The sequence below is a fragment of the Leuciscus leuciscus genome (genome assembly GCF_965113295.1).
Source record: "Leuciscus leuciscus genome assembly, chromosome: 14".
Classification (NCBI taxonomy): domain Eukaryota; kingdom Metazoa; phylum Chordata; class Actinopteri; order Cypriniformes; family Leuciscidae; genus Leuciscus; species Leuciscus leuciscus.
Genome location: NC_138738.1, coordinates 13,007,948 through 13,026,329, shown reverse-complemented (window position 1 = coordinate 13,026,329; position 18,382 = coordinate 13,007,948). Strand labels below are relative to the sequence as shown.

The window sequence follows — 18,382 nt, the reverse complement described above, 5'->3', positions numbered from 1 at the left end:
TATGCAAATTTGGAGTTCACATCAATGAAAGAAACCGATTTTAGCTGCATTTTATACATCGTCAGCTTTTTTTTCAAGATCAAAGACCGCATTAGGAGAGAGAGCGGCATCAGCACTGCTAAGATCATTTAGTCTCACTACTGTTAAGGAAGAAGATTGTGCAATAAACTTGGCAGTTTTCTCTTCTTCGGCTTGCTGAAGAGATGCTCAGCTACTCTGTGGCGGGCCATATATGTGGTAATGAGTGTTAAAGTAGCACTATCACATCTGACTACTGGGAGTTGGTATAACATGCTCACACATGTTTCTTTTTTACCATTTTGAGAGGAGCAAAAATAACATATGTGGCTTCAACATCCAGATGCATTCCAGTTTCGTTTGGAGCTTGTTAACTTCTAGAATTCACCTCAGTCAGATAGTTAACAATTCTGAGAGTTTGACAGCACGTTGCAGATGATTTCCCCGTGAACCAAACCATTTTAAAGACTCAAGAACATCTGGGGAAATTCAAGGCTGTTTTATCACCTCTTTTATTTATGTGATTTATGACCACTAGGAGGCATTGTGTACAGGTTTTAAAGAAATAGCTAGTTACTTTTCTATTATTTTAGGAACCATGTCACCATGGTTGGCAATCTTCAAAAGGACAAAAAATACCATAAAAGTAGTTTGTATGACTCTATAGTTCATATGTATGCTATAAGTATTGTACACAATTACAGTACTTGTTTTTAAATAAATAATAAAAAGAAGATTTTGAACAGTATCTAATCTTGAATCTGGACAACATGCCAGTTTACATAATTGATCTTCAGCATTATCTTTGTTTTAAAACTTTTAACCAACAAAGTTGCCCCAATCTACAATTCTGTTAAAAAGTTAGAGATTTTGAATATTTCTGAAAAAATATCTTATGTTCACCAGTGCTGCATTTATTTGACACCATTTTTTTTTTTTTTTTTCAGGATTCTTAAATGAAGTTCAAAAGAACAGCATTTATTTGAAATTAAAAACTTTTGTAACATGTAAAATTGGTTTATTTAATGCATGCTTGCTGAATAAAAGTATTAATGTCTTACTTTTGGATGGTAATATATGTCTAAATTTCCTTTAAAATTGAATTGGTGTGAGAAGACATTTCCTTAACATTTGGACTACCAGATAGCCATCTTTATCGGCCGGGCTTTGAACATCTACCCCCTGTCTTTCCTGATTAACCTAGGCCGAAGACACAAAGTCCGTGGAAACTTTCAGCACATGATGATGTTTGCAGGTATTGTGACCACACCTGGCTTACTTCCTCTACTCTGATGCTTGCATTGCATTGAAGATAAGACAACTATTTTTAATGAATACAACTAAGTCGAATATAAATCAATGGAATCAGTGTTCTAGTGTCCTTTAGTGTCAGACTCATTTGATGTGAACTCTCGGTAGGTTTCAGCACCCTGCTGAAGGTTATCGAGATCTAAATTAAGAGTGAAATGAGCCATCAGAAATCAGAACATCTCTAATAACGGCTCTTGATGTGGAGCAGCTCCCTCCAGATCAGCAACACCACCCAGCTAAAAGGGCAGCAAAGTGCAGTACCTTTAAAACATCTGATTGAGTGTGATGGCTCTGTTTAAGTTCACTAACATTCTATTTGTAGCAGCGCTGTCATTCTTACTAAAATCTATTGTGACTGCTGTGTGTGTTTCTACTCTGCAGGGCTGCGAGGGGCAATGGCATTCGCTCTGGCGATCCGCGACACCGCCACATACGCGCGACAGATGATGTTCACCACGACCCTGCTCATTGTGTTCTTCACAGTTTGGGTGTTTGGAGGAGGCACCACGCCAATGCTGTCCTGGCTACATATCAGGTCAGAGTTCACAAGACCTTAATCATTGCATTATTTGTTTAGAGTGAGATGGATTCAGGAGCATTTTTCATGCATGGAAGTTTTATAATTTGTTCGTAGGAACATTTTAGGGATTTCTTAGTGTTTACAAATAGGATGGTAAAGCCCTAGAGCATCATGTAGACTTTGGGTGGGCTCTTTTGACCTGGACCAATAAGCTACCACATAGAAATGTACTAACAATACCTTAGAAACAGCATTGCAACACCCTAGAAATCACATTGAACAGCCAGGTGTCTGGTTTTAAATGCACAAGCAACACTTAGGGGCTGTTTACACGACACCGTTTTCAACTGAAAACGGAAAACTTTTTATGCATTTTAGCCGTTCATTTACACAACAACGTGTTTGGGGGTCTGAAAACACAAGCTTTTTGAAAATGGGTTCCAAAGTGCAAGGTTTTGAAAACGATACCTTTATGGTTCCCATGTAAACTTCAAAAACGTGAATTTGTGAAAATAGGTGACATCATGTGCATTTGTAGTTCATGTTCACACATGCAAATTAAGTGTTCGCGGGGTGTTTCTTTACAAAGTGACATTGCCAACTACTGGCCTGGCATGCACAATGCAGGCTTTTCTAGTCATTTTTGCAAATCAGTGTGAACGGGGATCGTTTTGACAACGTTGGCATCTGTTTTTAGTACATTGTTGTTGGTAAACACCCTTGGACAATGTCAAATTTAGTTTTTCAAATAGTACGGTGGATAGACTTGGATAACATTGAGAAAAATACACAGACTGTCCAGCAGATGGCTGAAAAGCTCACCACAAACATGTTTATTCATTTTATTAATCAAGCAGATTTTGTCAAATGAGGTCACATGTGATTTCCTTCCTTTCCGTGATTTTACTTCTTCTCATGATAATTTTGGGGGGGGGATATAGAGGGTATAACAGGCATAATTGAGACTGTGGTTAGTTTCACAGTGTTTTTCAACTGTGCAGTCTTCCATTTTGGTTTGTTCTGAGGTGAAATTGTTAATGAACCAGAGTTCTGCACCCAAGCAGATGGGGAAAGGAGCTGGAGTTGTTTGTCACTAATAGCTGGTGTTTGTCTGGCTGTCCTCAGCAGGGGCTGGCTGGTACGGCGCCATTAATAAGTGCTGCTAGTTTGTCAGAATAAAGAGGATTATTGAGGACCAGTGCTGATGGCAGCTGATGTAGAATGGGATTGATAAGCTCACATTATTATCTGCAGAACTGCTGTGCACTCATTGAGTCGCAGATCTGTGTAGGATGGACATGGCGAGGTGAATCTAAGCTGCGTTAACAACAGTATTTCTGTAAACAAGTTGCTTTTGTCCTTTAATGCCAACAAATCAGGGCGATACGGGTTTAAATTCTTTTCAAACACCAACTAAATGGCTTTGCGTAATTGAGAGCTAATGCATTGGAATTAAGACCGTACAGGAGTAAGAATAGACTGTGTTCATAACTGTAATTGTCTTGAGTCTCACGCTGCAACATAACACTCTTAATGGAGGCTTGTTTGTTTAGCTTGCACTGCATCCCATCTCCCTCAGAGATTTGTGCATGTCCAGTGAATATTTAGCAACCATAACTATAACAGATGTCAAGATAAGATATAAAGAGGAAGTTTTCATAGTAAGATTTGTTTTCTAAATCGGATATTTCAGCCTAATATTCAGATTCTGTCATTATTTACCCTCATGTTGCTTGAACATTGAATGGTTGTTTTTCTTGCTTTGGAACCAGTGTTGGTATTGTTAACTAAAACTGTAAAAAATAGTTTTCTGTCATTTAAACAAAGCTGAATTAACTAAAGATACACACACTGGCCACTTTATTAGGTACACCTCTTCAACTGCTCCTTAATGCAAATATCGAATCAGCCAAACAGTGCATCAGAATGGGAAAGAAAGGTGATTTAAGTGACTTTGAACGTGGTAGGGTTGTTGGTGCCAGTCGGGCTGGTCTGAGTATTTCAGAGCACACAACCATCTCTAGGGTTTGCGTACATGATAAATGAGCAGAACCGACACACCTAAAGTCCCACAATGCTTAGAACATGTTTTATGGCTTTTTATTTGTCGCAACAAGTATCAATTTTGTATTAACACTAAGGCCAGAGCTGGTACTGTACCAAAGCTAAAATTTTGCCAACCCTAAAAGTAGAAGTTGTGTAAACAATCATGCATTGTAAACAGTTCATGTTCGGTCTGCTGAAGTCGTCAATGCCACTAATACCAATGCTAATACAAATCATAACATTAGCATAAAGATTGTATTGTCCAGTTGTGTGTATCCACTGGTCCAGTGTGTTTATTATGGTGAAAGAGCAGCGTAGCTTTGTTCTCCTGAGGTTCCTGCAATTTACTGTTGCAATCACTTTAGGTTAGGAAGTTTTAATAAACCCTAACTTTTCACATAACTTGCAATTGGACTTACGAGTTTTACCTTGTAGGTGAAAAAAAATCCATAAACTTACATTGAAGAAAGGACTTGGGCCAGTAAGCAGCCACATAGCAAATAAGACCTTAGCCTTAGTTATTGCATAGTCCTTACTCATCAATGTGGCATGTTTTTTGGTAAGGACCACTGCATGCAAATGTACATGTATTTTCCTGTTTCTTTTTGAAGGACCTTTCATTCCCCTCTGTGTGCATGCACCCTCTAAATAAAGTATCATATCATTATTTAGTGTTACAGCACAGCAACTTAAGATTCATGAATTTTGGCAATTTAATGTTTGTAGGGAAATACTGTCGCCTCACAGCAAGAAGGTCTACGGTTTGAGGCCCAGCTGAATCAGGAGTCTTTTCTGTGTGGAGTTTGCAAGTTCTCCCCGCGTCAGTGTGTTTTTCCTCCGGGTGCTCCGGTTTCCCCCACACAGTCCAAAGACATGCAGGTTTGGTGGATTGGATATGCCACATTGGCCGTAGGAGTGTGTGCGAGTGCTGGGTTGCGTCAGGAAGGGCATCCGACGTAAAACCTGTGCCAAATCCAATGTGTGTGTGCGGATAATTCGATGAAGCGGACCCTGCAAATGAGTGGGACTAACGCTAGGAAAATATATAGGACAATAATCAGACAATACACCGGCAATTCAAGGAGACATTTGGCGTTTGTCTTATTTTAAATTCTGCACAGTAAGAGTAACAGTCCTCGGGTCTCATGGTGCATTAGTGTATTAACAGTAGTGATTTTTCTGCCAGCTGTGTTTCCTGAGCATTTAGGGATTCCACCGCTGGCTTTTTGTTGTTCTACTTTTTAACTAAATTTGATGGATGTAATTCTCTCTTTTTCTCTAAAGGGTTTCCATTTCCACAAATGCACTACAATTGACCCCTGGACTAGCTCACGCTACATTTTTCCATGTTGAGTGAGGGCTACTCTCCAATACTAACACATACAGGCTATTCTTAACTCGACTGCGGTTGTCTCCTGCTTTGGGCAACTACAGGCTAATCAATGTGCAATTAAAATAAGCAATCAGATCACTCGTTGAAATAATTTTGCAAAGCTCCTGTACTTAAATGGGAATTAGAGAAGAGGCTCAGGTTTAGCTCAAAGAAACAGATGGGATGCCATTGCTTTTTTTTTTTTTTTGCCACTGCTGACCAGGTCACCTGAGATTAAAGAGAGGCTTTTTTATAGCTTCCTGTTGAAACTGGAATCGATGGTGTACTTTTAGGCATTTGTCAATGAGATGTCTGAGTGCTGGGGAAAGGAAAAAAAATATCAGAATGCAAAGCATGGCCACTTTTACATTCACTTTAAGTGCTGTTTTTCATGAAGGTATTCAAGTGGTAATTGTATTACTTTACCATTGCTGTATTTTAATTATATTTAATTTAACATAAAAATTTTATTTGATGTTTATATATATATATATATATATATATATATATATATATATATATATATATATATATATATATATATATATATATATAAAAAATAAAGATATATATATATATAAATATAATAAAACATAATAAAACGGTAGAGAAAAGCCTATATACAGTATTATGACACTTTTGAAATGGCCTGACAGTGGTTGGCCGGCTGTCTGTGTCTCAAGATTGAAGCCAAAAGGCTCTCTTTTGCGTTGGTTTAGACTTTCTTCCTCTGTGTTGGCCAGTTCTCCTTTTTCTAGAACAGTCCTGAGAGGTTCCACTTACTCAATAAACATTGAGCTCAGAGCACAGAGGGCCAATTCATAGAAGGAATGTGAAGCACCGAACACACTTTATGTATGGGAAAGGAAATGTCTGTTTTGCAGAAGAGTTTAAATGAATTTCGATCAACATAATTTGATTTCTTCTGTCTCAGTGTGCCCAGACAGACCATTTAACCATTATATCACTCTGTTGGGAATGTTAATTTCCTCAACATTTTTAACTGTTACTTTTTCATGTGATGCCATATGTTCCAAGAAACACAACTAGCAATACATGGACCCAAAAACATACCAGATTTTGAAGTTTTATCTAAGTTTTCTGAGTAGAAGCTGTCAGGATGTTTGATGTTTGCAGGGCTGGTCTCAAGAGTTGTGTGTTGTGCTCAGGGTTGGAGAGTCTTCTGTTGCCGAGGAGGAGAGGCTGCGTAGACTGCGGAGTTACATCAGGTGATGAGGGACTTTGCAGTCCTGTACAGGTGGTGGTGACCTTTTGACCTCACTTGGTAAACCGCACACTAAAAGCAGTCGTTTGTGTGGGTGTTTGATACTGTAATGTCTGGGCTTCTGCTTTAATCAAACACTCACGTCTTGGTTGCTTAACACTCTATTGTACAGTCTCAATGCTAAATCTGCTTTACTCTTACTATCCTGTTTTGTTTATAGTGATGCACTGAAATGAAGATTCCTGTCCATCAAAACCATCAAAAGACATGCTTGTTCGGATATTACCTTTCATGTAATATGTCATATAGTTTGTCCACGTTCTTCAAAGGTCAAAGTGCACGATGAATGGAAATAACCAATCCTACACTCAAAACAATTTTAAGCCTTTTTCAAGATTTACGCATTTCAATTAATAGTAATTTCATCAGACTGAATTGAATAAACCTTAGACATTATTCATATTATGAATTAAGAATTTTAAATGAGTAAAAAAAATAGAGCTTAATAAAACATTTTGTAGAAGTCTAAATGTAACAAGAGAATGGACCATTTGGTGTGTGATTCGTATAAATTATTATTATTATTATTATTATTTATTTTTTTACTCCATTTAAAATTCTTAATTACACAGAATTTATTTATCTTAGGATATTTAGAACTTATTGTATTAATTACCAAGAAATTACCAAGACAAGCCAAGATAGTTTTCTATCTAGTTTAGTTTCTCTTTCGGTCAAATTGTCTGGTATCAGTTCTATTATCTGTAATAATCTTCTTCTTTACTCAGTATAGTGTACTACAGTACCATTTTATAGGCAGTTAACTTCCTTAGCACACTCAAATGTTTGTTCTTAGTGGTTAGTCTCCATGATGTGCCAGTGCATTTCTTCCAGGGCTGTTTTTAAAACTGGTGGGAGTCACTTTAAAAGAATGTGTGTGTGTGTGTGTGCTGTCGCTCCTGTTTTCACGTTGGTGTGCTGAAGGAAATCTTTACTCAAAGCTCACTGGCAAAGACCCGACACTGGATGAGTAATACCAAGAAATCAAAAGAAATGAGATTAGGCATTTGAAATGAATAAGCTTCCACTTATACCTGCATTAAAATCAAACAATCTGCTGTCTTTGGCTTCAGTACATTTGCAACCGCACACAGGCTGACAGCAAGAAGTATTCTGACCATCTTACAGGAAGGATGTGTTCAGCATCCACCATGCTGAAATGCTTGCGTGTGCATACAGCATAGAATGTGGTTAGGGGCGGCAATTTGTGCTCTCCCTCGACCTCCTTATGACCCATGCTGCAGGCCTAGCCATTACAGTAGCCTAATGTTTATGTTGTTTTACATTCATTGACTTCCTTGTATTCCATTTCCTATTTTGTTTTGTCTCTTACTTTTCCTCTTCTGAATACCTACATTTTTACCCTTCCTCAAAGCAGCTTGCGTGTGAGCAAATCAACCCAGAGCTGTAAGTCCTGTTTGGACAACTCTGTAAACCATCGGGAAGAAAAAACTGTCTTTTGTTTTACAGACAGTTCTCTTCCAGACGTGGTAGAAACAACAGCAGCTTGTTAAGACACCCAGTTTGTCGCAGATATGCGTCACTAGCTTTGGCAGAAGCATGTTAACTATTTTTTTCCCTCCTCTATTTTAATTAATGTCGCCCACATTCTGAGAAACAAATGATCCTCGTTGACTTTGAAAAGATAAGACATTCAGTAAAGATTTAACTACTTGTGAGAGCAAAGACAGATAAGTCAGCTCTTTTTGTTTTCATTGGCGCTTGTCCACATGGGCGGCACTAGAGGCTCAGAATGCCTAAGCATCTGCTAACCCTCAAGCTCTGTCTAACATCACAATGAAGTCTCTGTTGATCCTTGGGGTTCAAAAGCCAGTAGCCGCATCATATCCACTGCTTTAATTGAGAGGGAGAATGAAAGATGAGCCATAGGATCAAAGATCAGTAAATGTACTCAAAGGCCAAAGTGAAAGTTCACCTAGTGTGTCACTTATCTTAGCAGAATCTCACCCTCTGAGCTCTAAAGGTCTGCTGGGCTCTCCTCGTATTTCAGCCAGTCAAGTGAATGTCTGGCTGTTCACACAAGTTTGGTCCCCACTACAGACAGAAGTCTGGTCAGGTTTGCTGCTCATTCTGGCCAGGAACCATCCACTAACACAGAAAAAACATTCTGACCGACATAGACCGCAAACAACCCATAGTTATTTTAGGGATGCGCTGATATTCAAATTCTGGCTGATAGCGATAAGCCAATAATTATTATCATGTTATGGCCAATAACCAATCAATCAGTGTTATTTTAGTATTATTTATATACTATTATAGTATTTCTTAATATTTTGAAGCTTTTATTTTTAAATGTTCAATTTTAGTAATTTCTTTTTAACTTTAATCTATTTTTATTTAACTTTTAGTCATTTAAATACTTCAACTTAAATGAAAAGTAAAAAAACAAAAACAAAAAAAAACAATGAAAGGTCGATATTAAAATTCTATACTCTGACTAAAAAAATACAAATAAAACCTGAAAAAATAAAATAAATTGAGGGACTCAATTTGTATTTAGTGTATTTAGGCATCACAATGTTATATGTATTTTCAGATTATATTTAACAGTGCTAGTAAATTAGTATTTAGATTAAGTGAAATTAAGATGATGGCAAAGTAATCTAAATGTAAAAATAGGTGAAATGAGCATGCACAATTTAATATATCGCGTGTATTGATTCTGATAAACAAAAATATTTCTAATATCAGACGGTAAACGATATGGTACCGACATTTTGGCCATCCCTTTTTTTTTTTTACTTGCTATTTAGTGGTAGTTTTATCTTAATTAGATTATATTAAAAACTCTGTCTTAGAAGTTTAAGCCTGTGACCAACTGAAGAGAACAAATGAGTGGAATTGTCTGTAGACCATTTCTGTAACTACTTCTCAGTGTAAACCTTGCCTTGCTGCTGTAGATGTGTTGTGTGAAATAAGATCATAACATGATCAATATCTCTCTGCTTGAGTCTTTTGCATCTTTCGTCTTTTCATCGTGCTGCTGCTCGTTGTGGGCTTTGCTAAAAGGTCACAACGCAAATGTGGCTGCATTTTGCACTATGGGTTAAATGCTGTCACAGACGTGCACACACAGACTGACATTCAGTTTCTGTCTCTTTCAGAGTTGGGGTGGACCCCGATCAGGATCTTCAGCCATGTGGGGACAGCTTCCAGGTCCTTCAGGGAGTAAGTTTCAAAATGTTTCTGTCCTCCTGCCTGCCAATGAAGCTTTTTCCATCATTATGTTTTAAGTATTAAACTTTTGCAATGGACATGAGTGATGCTTTAAATTGTGCAATAATTAGCTTTTTAAACATTAACAGTCTTATAATGTTTCATAGACTTCCATGTATATTGAAGGAAGAACCTGGCAACTCCTTAAAAACCACCAGAACACCCTAGTTCTGTGGTTTTACACTGACAAATCTCACTTGCATTTCTTTTGCAAAATGAGAAACTCATTCTGAATTGCCGCCACTGACGTCATACTGTTCCTTTTGTGCTTTAATGTGAAACCTCATATATATACACTCACCTAAAGGATTATTAGGAACACCTGTTCAGTTTCTCATTAATGCAATTATCTAATCAACCAATCACATGGCAGTTGCTTCAATGCATTTAGGGCTGTGGTCCTGGTCAAGACAATCTCCTGAACTCCAAACTGAATGTCAGAATGGGAAAGAGAGGTGATTTAAGCAATTTTGAGCGTGGCATGGTTGTTGGTGCCAGACGGGCCGGTCTGAGTATTTCACAATCTGCTCAGTTACTGGGATTTTCACGCACAACCATTTCTAGGGTTTACAAAGAATGGTGTGAAAAGGGAAAAACATCCAGTATGCGGCAGTCCTGTAGGCGAAAATGCCTTGTTGATGCTAGAGGTCAGAGGAGAATGGGCCGACTGATTCAAGCTGATAGAAGAGCAACTTTGACTGAAATAACCACTCGTTACAACCGAGGTATGCAGCAAAGCATTTGTGAAGCCACAACACGCACAACCTTGAGGCGGATGGGCTACAACAGCAGAAGACCCCACCGGGTACCACTCATCTCCACTACAAATAGGAAAAAGAGGCTACAATTTGCACGAGCTCACCAAAATTGGACAGTTGAAGACTGGAAAAATGTTGCCTGGTCTGATGAGTCTTGATTTCTGTTGAGACATTCAGATGGTAGAGTCAGAATTTGGCGTAAACAGAATGAGAACATGGATCCATCATGGCTTGTTACCACTGTGCAGGCTGGTGGTGGTGGTGGTGTAATGGTGTGGGGGATGTTTTCTTGGCACACTTTAGGCCCCTTAGTGCCAATTGGGCATCGCTTAAATGCCACGGCCTACCTGAGCATGGTTTCTGACCATGTCCATCCCTTTATGACCACCATGTACCCATCCTCTGATGGCTACTTCCAGCAGGATAATGCACCATGTCACAAAGCTTGAATCATTTCAAATTGGTTTCTTGAACATGACAATGAGTTCACTGTACTAAAATGGCCCCCACAGTCACCAGATCTCAACCCAATAGAGCATCTTTGGGATGTGGTGGAACGGGAGTTTCGTGCCCTGGATGTGCATCCCACAAATCTCCATCAACTGCAAGATGCTATCCTATCAATATGGGCCAACATTTCTAAAGAATGCTTTCAGCACCTTGTTGAATCAATGCCACGTAGAATTAAGGCAGTTCTGAAGGCGAAAGGGGGTCAAACACAGTATTAGTATGGTGTTCCTAATAATCCTTTAGGTGAGTGTATATAGCTACCCCAAAACCACATTTAAATTCATTCTTCCGGGTTTCTGCCGTTAAAAATGTGCAACGATCCTTATAAAGATAAAGATTGTGAACCCCTTCAAAAGGGGCCATGTAAAGTTGCAAACAATCTTGAAGCCTCTTAGCTGTTGGCATTGTGCGTCAGCACTGCAGCCCGTGTCGTGTTTGAAACCCTGGGGTAATTTTTAAGAAGTGCAAATTCATGTAGCAATGTAGAGACACAAGTTGCTTTTTATATAATGTATTGTTACTCAAATTAGAATGGCAAAGCTAATTAGGAGTGGACACATTAGAAACTAATGACATTTCTCCTCTGTTCATCCTGGTTTAAACTGGTTCCATTATAGGACAATGAGACAAATCAGATCAGTAGAAGCCAATCATCTTTGCTTCTGCAAAAGAACAAGGACACACTCATTTAGAAGACTGCACGCACTAGTAATATGAATACTGAGGATGTCAAAAGTACTGGTACTGTGGTACAAAGTTGATGCTGAAATAATAAAGATAGCAATAGTAGCCTTTGTGAAGTATCAGTAGTCAAAGAGTTGACATGCTCTTTGAAGAGTACTTGTGCTTGCGACTGACCGTGAGCGATCAAACACACTTACTGAAAAACATAGTGGGATGGTAAATGTAAACAGGTAGAACTAACAATCTGGGCCAATCATTTTCTCACCCTCAAGTCATTCTAAACCTGTATGACTTTCTTTACTCTGTGGAACATAAAAGATGAGGTTGAATTAATTGTTGAGAGGAAAAAATGTTTTTGGGTGAACTATCCCTTTAAGACAAAAATAAGAAGTAGTTTGTAGGAATGTTCCCTACACGCTGCTTTTCATAAGAATAAAATAAATTAACTCAGGGGAGAGAACCTTTTTGTTTTTCACCATAAGTTATTTTTAGTGAGCTGTTTTTAGTAAGCTGTTAAACAGACATACATGTGTTTCTGTATATTGCCTAAGCAGGATATGGTAAGTGGTTTGAGAGTGACTAACCATTGTCTCTCTCTTTCCTTTTGACAACACAAACATCTGAAACAACTATGTTACAAGTATGCTAGATTAAAAAAGTAAAATATAATAGAAGTAAAACATTTTCTACGTAACTTGTACTGCAATGCTATAATGCTTAATATTTGAAACAGCCCAGTAAATTCATTTAACGCCGTACCCTTTGTAATGTAAAAAAAAGTGTGAGGCTATCCTTACTTTAAGAGGTTTTATGAATGCATTTATGTATTTATTTTATTTTCAGGACTACAATTTTGTATATATTACAAAATAATAAACTTTATATAGGCTAACTATAAATATAGAAAGCAAGAAAATAATAAGGATTTTATTCTTAAGAATGTTTCAAACCCAGCCCCTGGTTTGTTTCTAAATCAAGATCTGTGCATGGAGTCTCGCAGAGTTAATACAAATTAGATCATATTAATCAAACAACAGTGCTGAAAAGAGGAACTTACTGCTCTCAATTTTTGTCTTTATTCCTACATGCATGCCATTTTTGTTAATTTAATTTGTTAATATTTGTTAATATCAAACTTTAAGCAAAGTAGTGTGTTCGGGAGCTTATTAGTTAGTTTTTGCTTTGACGTGAAAATTGTGCAGCTTTATTTGTACTGGGATCAACTATTAAATGTTTGGGTATCATGACAACCCTAATGAGCAAACATACTTTTTTCTTTTGTTGTGGTACACTTTGTACACTTGTGGTCTTTGTCACACATCTAATCTTATTAACAGTGGTCCTCACTATAGTATTAACACTAAAGGAAGGCAAGCTTAGGGTAGGTTGCGGTGTAGTGTTACTCTGAGCTTGTTTGTGAAAGCTGTAATCTCTTTAAGTGCAATGAAGCTAAAGTTGAAGCTGAACTCAAGGTTAGGTGAACTTGGATAAAAAGACTCGTCCTATTCATCGCCCAGTTGAACAGGGCGAGACTTAAGATTTCACTACATTTACCGGGTCAATTGATGAATATGGAGTGTGTTAACTGTTAGTTTAGGATAACTGGTTAAGTATCAGACTTCATTCCACCCTTTCAAAAATCTGCTGAATTTTTCTATTTGGTATTATATTACCAGTAGTGAAATAATTAAATTACATGGGACTGCATTCTCTTGTTCGTCCACATCGGTTGACTTTATCTTTATCTATAAAACCGTATAATGACAGCAAATTAGATGTAAATGGAGTCAGTTTGTAATTTGTAATACCGGACTTGTAAAAAGTGACTTGTAAGTAGATGGAAAAATATATTTTTGCCTTTTTTTGTGGGCACAGAAAATACACACTGCACTTTTAAGCCTGTATTACCTAAAAGGCAGACTTTTGAGCTCACATTTAAAGTGTCATCTTTCTAAACCTTGATTTACTCCCAAATATCTTCAATATTTGAACAGCCTCTATTTCTACCTCGGACATGATTGCAGCCTGGATTGCTGTTTGCTGTAGGCTAAATATATATTGACTTCTAAAGTCAGTTTTTGTAACATCAATTCAATTATTATTTTTGCCTGCATCAATGATGAATTGTACTCTGACTTATCTTAATTTAGTGCTTCTCTGAATATTTACTTATGATATAGTATATTATAAGGTTTCCAAACCCTTCCCTACATTATACAAATGAGAATTGCTTCCTCTTTCTCCTCAGGATGGAACCCAGGCAGAAGGGCAGAGCAAGACCAAGCAGGAGAGCGCCTGGCTCTTTAGACTTTGGTATACTTTTGACCACAAGTATCCTTTCAGCATGCCATTCACAACAACACACACTTACACACTTTTGTGCTCCTGTCATTAAGAACTCAAGCACGGCTGAGCATTACTTCTTGCTTTTCCCGTTCTATTCTCTGTTCTTCCGTGAGCTTATCCAGTGAGATTACTTTGGCTCCATGCAAATGACTAGCAAAAAAACATGTGCTCCATAGACAACAAACAAAAGAGACACTTGTCGATGAAACTCGCTAAAGCGGATCTGGATGAATATAAATGCAGAGTGAGGCAGATTGCAAGATTTCATAGGATAGCTGTTTTGATCAGAGATGGAGTTCCTCCGAGGCCTTAACTGAGCCTCTAAAGCCCCAGACCGACTGGCCTCAACCTCATTTGCGCAACTGCCGCTCCAAAAATATGAGCCGCTGGAAATGTCATTACGTACTTTGTTTGTTTTTTTTTGCATGGAAAGTCAAATGAAATGACTGCATTTTCACTTCACTGTCCATTTTCACAAAGTCTTTAAGTCCTGAATGACACAATCGATGATTCTTGAGCTATCATTAGGGCCCGTCCACTGCAGTTATTTCGTGCTGAGTGGTTTTCTGTAGCTGTACCTTTTCAGTAAGAGGGTCGTGGGTGGTGAAAGGAGCAAAATAGCAAAAGAACAGGGTTTTATTTACATCAGTTGCTAGAAATAATGCTTAAAGGTGAAAGCAGCACACACACATTTTCACCCTTACTTCTCAATCCGCTTCCTGCACAGCTGTGGCTAGCAGCTCCACATGTGGTGACTCACAGTTCCTCAGAGCTTATGTCAGATGTTTATTAGGAGTCTTAGCTTGCGATTTTCTGTGCTCCCACAGCCAAGCATTTGACCTTACGTGTGTGTTGTTATTATCACAGCGACCTACCTAACAACATTCAGTTCCTTTTTCACAGGCCCTTGGGAGTGAAGTAAAGTGTGTTTGTGTGCTTTCCAAAAGGCCAGTGTTATTGAATTGGCCAGTAGCCTCTTTTATTTCTCTTTGAGTACCAGACCACGCTATTGAACATCCTACAGAGATCTTTTTCAGTCTTTACCTGGCAACCCCTCTCTAGCCCTGTAGGGAACATCCAGCCTCCCCTTCAAAGATATTAAACACTTCCAAATCCATCACAGAGTGTTCTTGGTTTCAAGCCATCGACACTTTACCACCGCCTTCTCTATTTTTATCCTCGTCTGTCAAAAAACTCAGTATTGCTGCCAAATGCGTACTAGCTGTCCTGCTTAGATCTATGCGCGCTAGAATCTGAGTGAACTATTTAAGGGGATGATGATCTGTTTACTCCATTATTATGATGCTTAGGCTCAGTCATATCTGTTCTGAGATGAGTGCTCGCTGCTGCCATGCTTAATATAAAAGCTTCTGTTATAAGCAATGCTATTTTTAAATTGGTTGGTTGTTTTGAAATCTTTGACTTGGACGAATGTCAGAAGTAACAGTCTTGCAGTCATTATTGATCATTGCGTGTATGAATTAACTATTAACTATTAAGACGAGTAAATTATTTACTCATCCTCATAAAGTTCAAACCCAGTGTGCAAACTTTCCTTTTTTTTTTCTTTTTTTTTTTTTTAAGGATCACAAAATTATTGTCTAAGCTACTCTTTTGTGTTCAATGAAAGTGAATAAAACTGTGGCTTGGCAACCCATGGCACGTGTGCCAACATTGGCATGCAGAGGGGAAATCACTGGCATGGGACAGTAGCTAAAGAGATATATGTAAATCAAGTCCCTCTAACTTTGCATACGGATGTACATTTTGAAGTTATCATTCCTCATAGTCACACAACCTGTTTTATTAAGTTAGGTGCTATAATACTATTATAGTGTGTAGTGTGAGATTTTAACCTGTGCTAGCGCGCAGATCTTGCCGGTTGCATAAACCGCCAAGACTAGTCTTACAAGTTAAAATCAGAGTCCAGTAGCCTCACGTGACAGTACAGAATCGTGGTTCACACTGCCATTGACACCCTCAGCTGATTTTTTTTCCCCCTTAACCCGAGTACAGTTACCTGAAGCCTATCCTAACCCATAGCGGCCCCCCTCTGACCACCACCCTGCCGGCCTGCTGCGGTCCACTGGCTCGATGTCTGACCAGCCCCCAGGCATATGAGGTAAAACCACATACGCACAGCACACACAGTTATTGAATCAGTCAATCTGATATATACACACACACACACACACACACACACACACACACACACACACACACACACACACACACACACACAGAGTACAGGCCAAAAGTTTGGAAACATTACTATTTCTAATGTTTTTGAAAGAAGTTTCTTTTGCTCATCAAGCCTGCATTTATTTGATCAAAAGTACAGAATTTTTTTTTTATATTGTGATATATTATTACAATTTAAAATAATTGGTTTTCAATTTATTATACTTTAAATTATCATTTATTTCTGTGATGCAAAGCTGAACTTTCAGGATCATTACTCGTCTATCACAATGATCCTTTAGAAATCATTCTAATATGATGATTCATTATCAAAGTTGGAAACAGTTCTGCTGCTTAATATTTTTTTCATAACCTGTGATACTTTTTTAGGATACTTTGATGAATAAAAAGTAAAAAGTGTTTTAAAAATATAAATCTTTTGTAACAACAATATACACTACTGGTCAGTAATTTTTTTTCTTTCTTTTTTTGAAATAAATCAATACTTTTATTCAGCAAGGATGTATTAAATTGATAAAAAGTGATAGTAAAGAAGATTTATATTATTAGAATTTTTTTTTTTTTTTTTTAATAAATGCAGTTCTTTTTAACCTTTTATTCATCAAATATATTAGGAAGCAGAACTGTTTCCAACACTCATAATAAATCAGAATATTAGAATGATTCTAAAGGATCATGTGATAGACTGGCTGTCACATGTGACACTGAAGACTGGAGTAATGATCCTGAAAATTCAGCTTTGCATCACAGAAATAAATGATAATTTAAAGTATAATAAATTGAAAACCAGTTATTTTAAATTGTAATAATATATCACAATATGAAAAAAAAAATCTGTATTTTTGATCAAATAAATGCAGACTTGATGAACAGAGGAAACTTCTTTCAAAAACATTAAAAATAGTAATGTTTCCAAACTTTTGGCCTGTACTGTACGTATGTGTGTGTGTGTGTATATATATATATATATATATATATATATATATATATATATATATATATATATATATATATATATATATAATATAATATAATATTAAAAAAAAAAAAAATATATATATATATATATATAATATATGCACGCACGCACACACACGTATGTATACAGTAGTCAGCTTTTTTTTTATCCATCTATTTAATTTTTTTTCAAATTTAATTTAGTTTTTTTATTCTATTCTGTGTTATTTCAGTTTTGAAAAGTCTTATGCTCAAGGCAGCATTTATTTGAACAAATATACAACAAAATATTACAATTTAAAATAATGTTTTACATATAAATATATTTTAAAATGAACTGTATTCCTGTGATTTAGTCCAGGCAAAGTAAAAAATTTTGGAGCCAAAAATAGAACTAATTGTAAAATAATTTTTTTCAGCATAGATCATTTCTATGAGGTGTCCAGAGCAACATACTAAAAGTCCTAAGAAATCCTAGTTGAGGAAATATGTTAAAGGAACACGCTGACTTTTTGGGACTTTAGCTTATTCACCGTATCCCCCAGAGTTAGATAAGTCCATACATACCATTTTCATCTCCGCTCGTGCCGTAACTGTCTGACGCACCCACCGCTAGCCTAGCTTAGCACAAAGACTGGAGGTATATCGATGGGTACTTTAATTGTGTAAAGTTTCATTTTGATAGGAGTAAAGGAAAAAAATAGCCCCATTGGGGTGTATTGTTGCCTGGCCTTATTGGCACACATCTCGGATTGATGAGAATTTAACATATTTCCTCAACTAGGATTTCTTAGGACTTTTAGTATGTCGTTCTGGACACCTCATAGAAATGATCTAAGCTGCAAAAAAATATTTTACAATTAGTCTGCCTGGACTGCAAAGCTGAATGTTCAGCAGCCATTACCATCACATGATCCTTCAAAAATCATTCTAATATGCTGACACACTCAACTTTGCCATTACAGGAATAAATGTCATTTTAAAATGTAAAAAGTTGTCATTTTTCACAATATTACTGTAATTTGATAAATTTTTTTACTTAATTTACTCTTAATTCAAATTATGTGAAAACAAAACATACATTATCCATTGACTAGGTAGATTCAAACTGATACATTTTGGAATTAACCCAA

At 37.1% G+C, this 18,382-nt stretch overlaps 1 protein-coding gene across 2 annotated transcripts in view; it reads left to right on the top strand.

Annotated features, from left to right (window-relative positions):
* Positions 1–18,382, top strand: part of slc9a7 (solute carrier family 9 member 7) — a 42,272-nt gene that overhangs the window by 19,648 nt on the left and 4,242 nt on the right. The window contains exons 11-16 of one of the 2 annotated variants that reach the window (XM_082137442.1): positions 1,162–1,273; positions 1,711–1,864; positions 6,437–6,496; positions 9,681–9,744; positions 13,993–14,075; positions 16,107–16,212. In XM_082137442.1, the coding sequence (XP_081993568.1) occupies positions 1,162–1,273; positions 1,711–1,864; positions 6,437–6,496; positions 9,681–9,744; positions 13,993–14,075; positions 16,107–16,212 (579 nt within the window). The remainder of the gene's footprint in view (positions 1–1,161; positions 1,274–1,710; positions 1,865–6,436; positions 6,497–9,680; positions 9,745–13,992; positions 14,076–16,106; positions 16,213–18,382) is intronic. The other variant, XM_082137443.1, reaches the window with a different exon arrangement.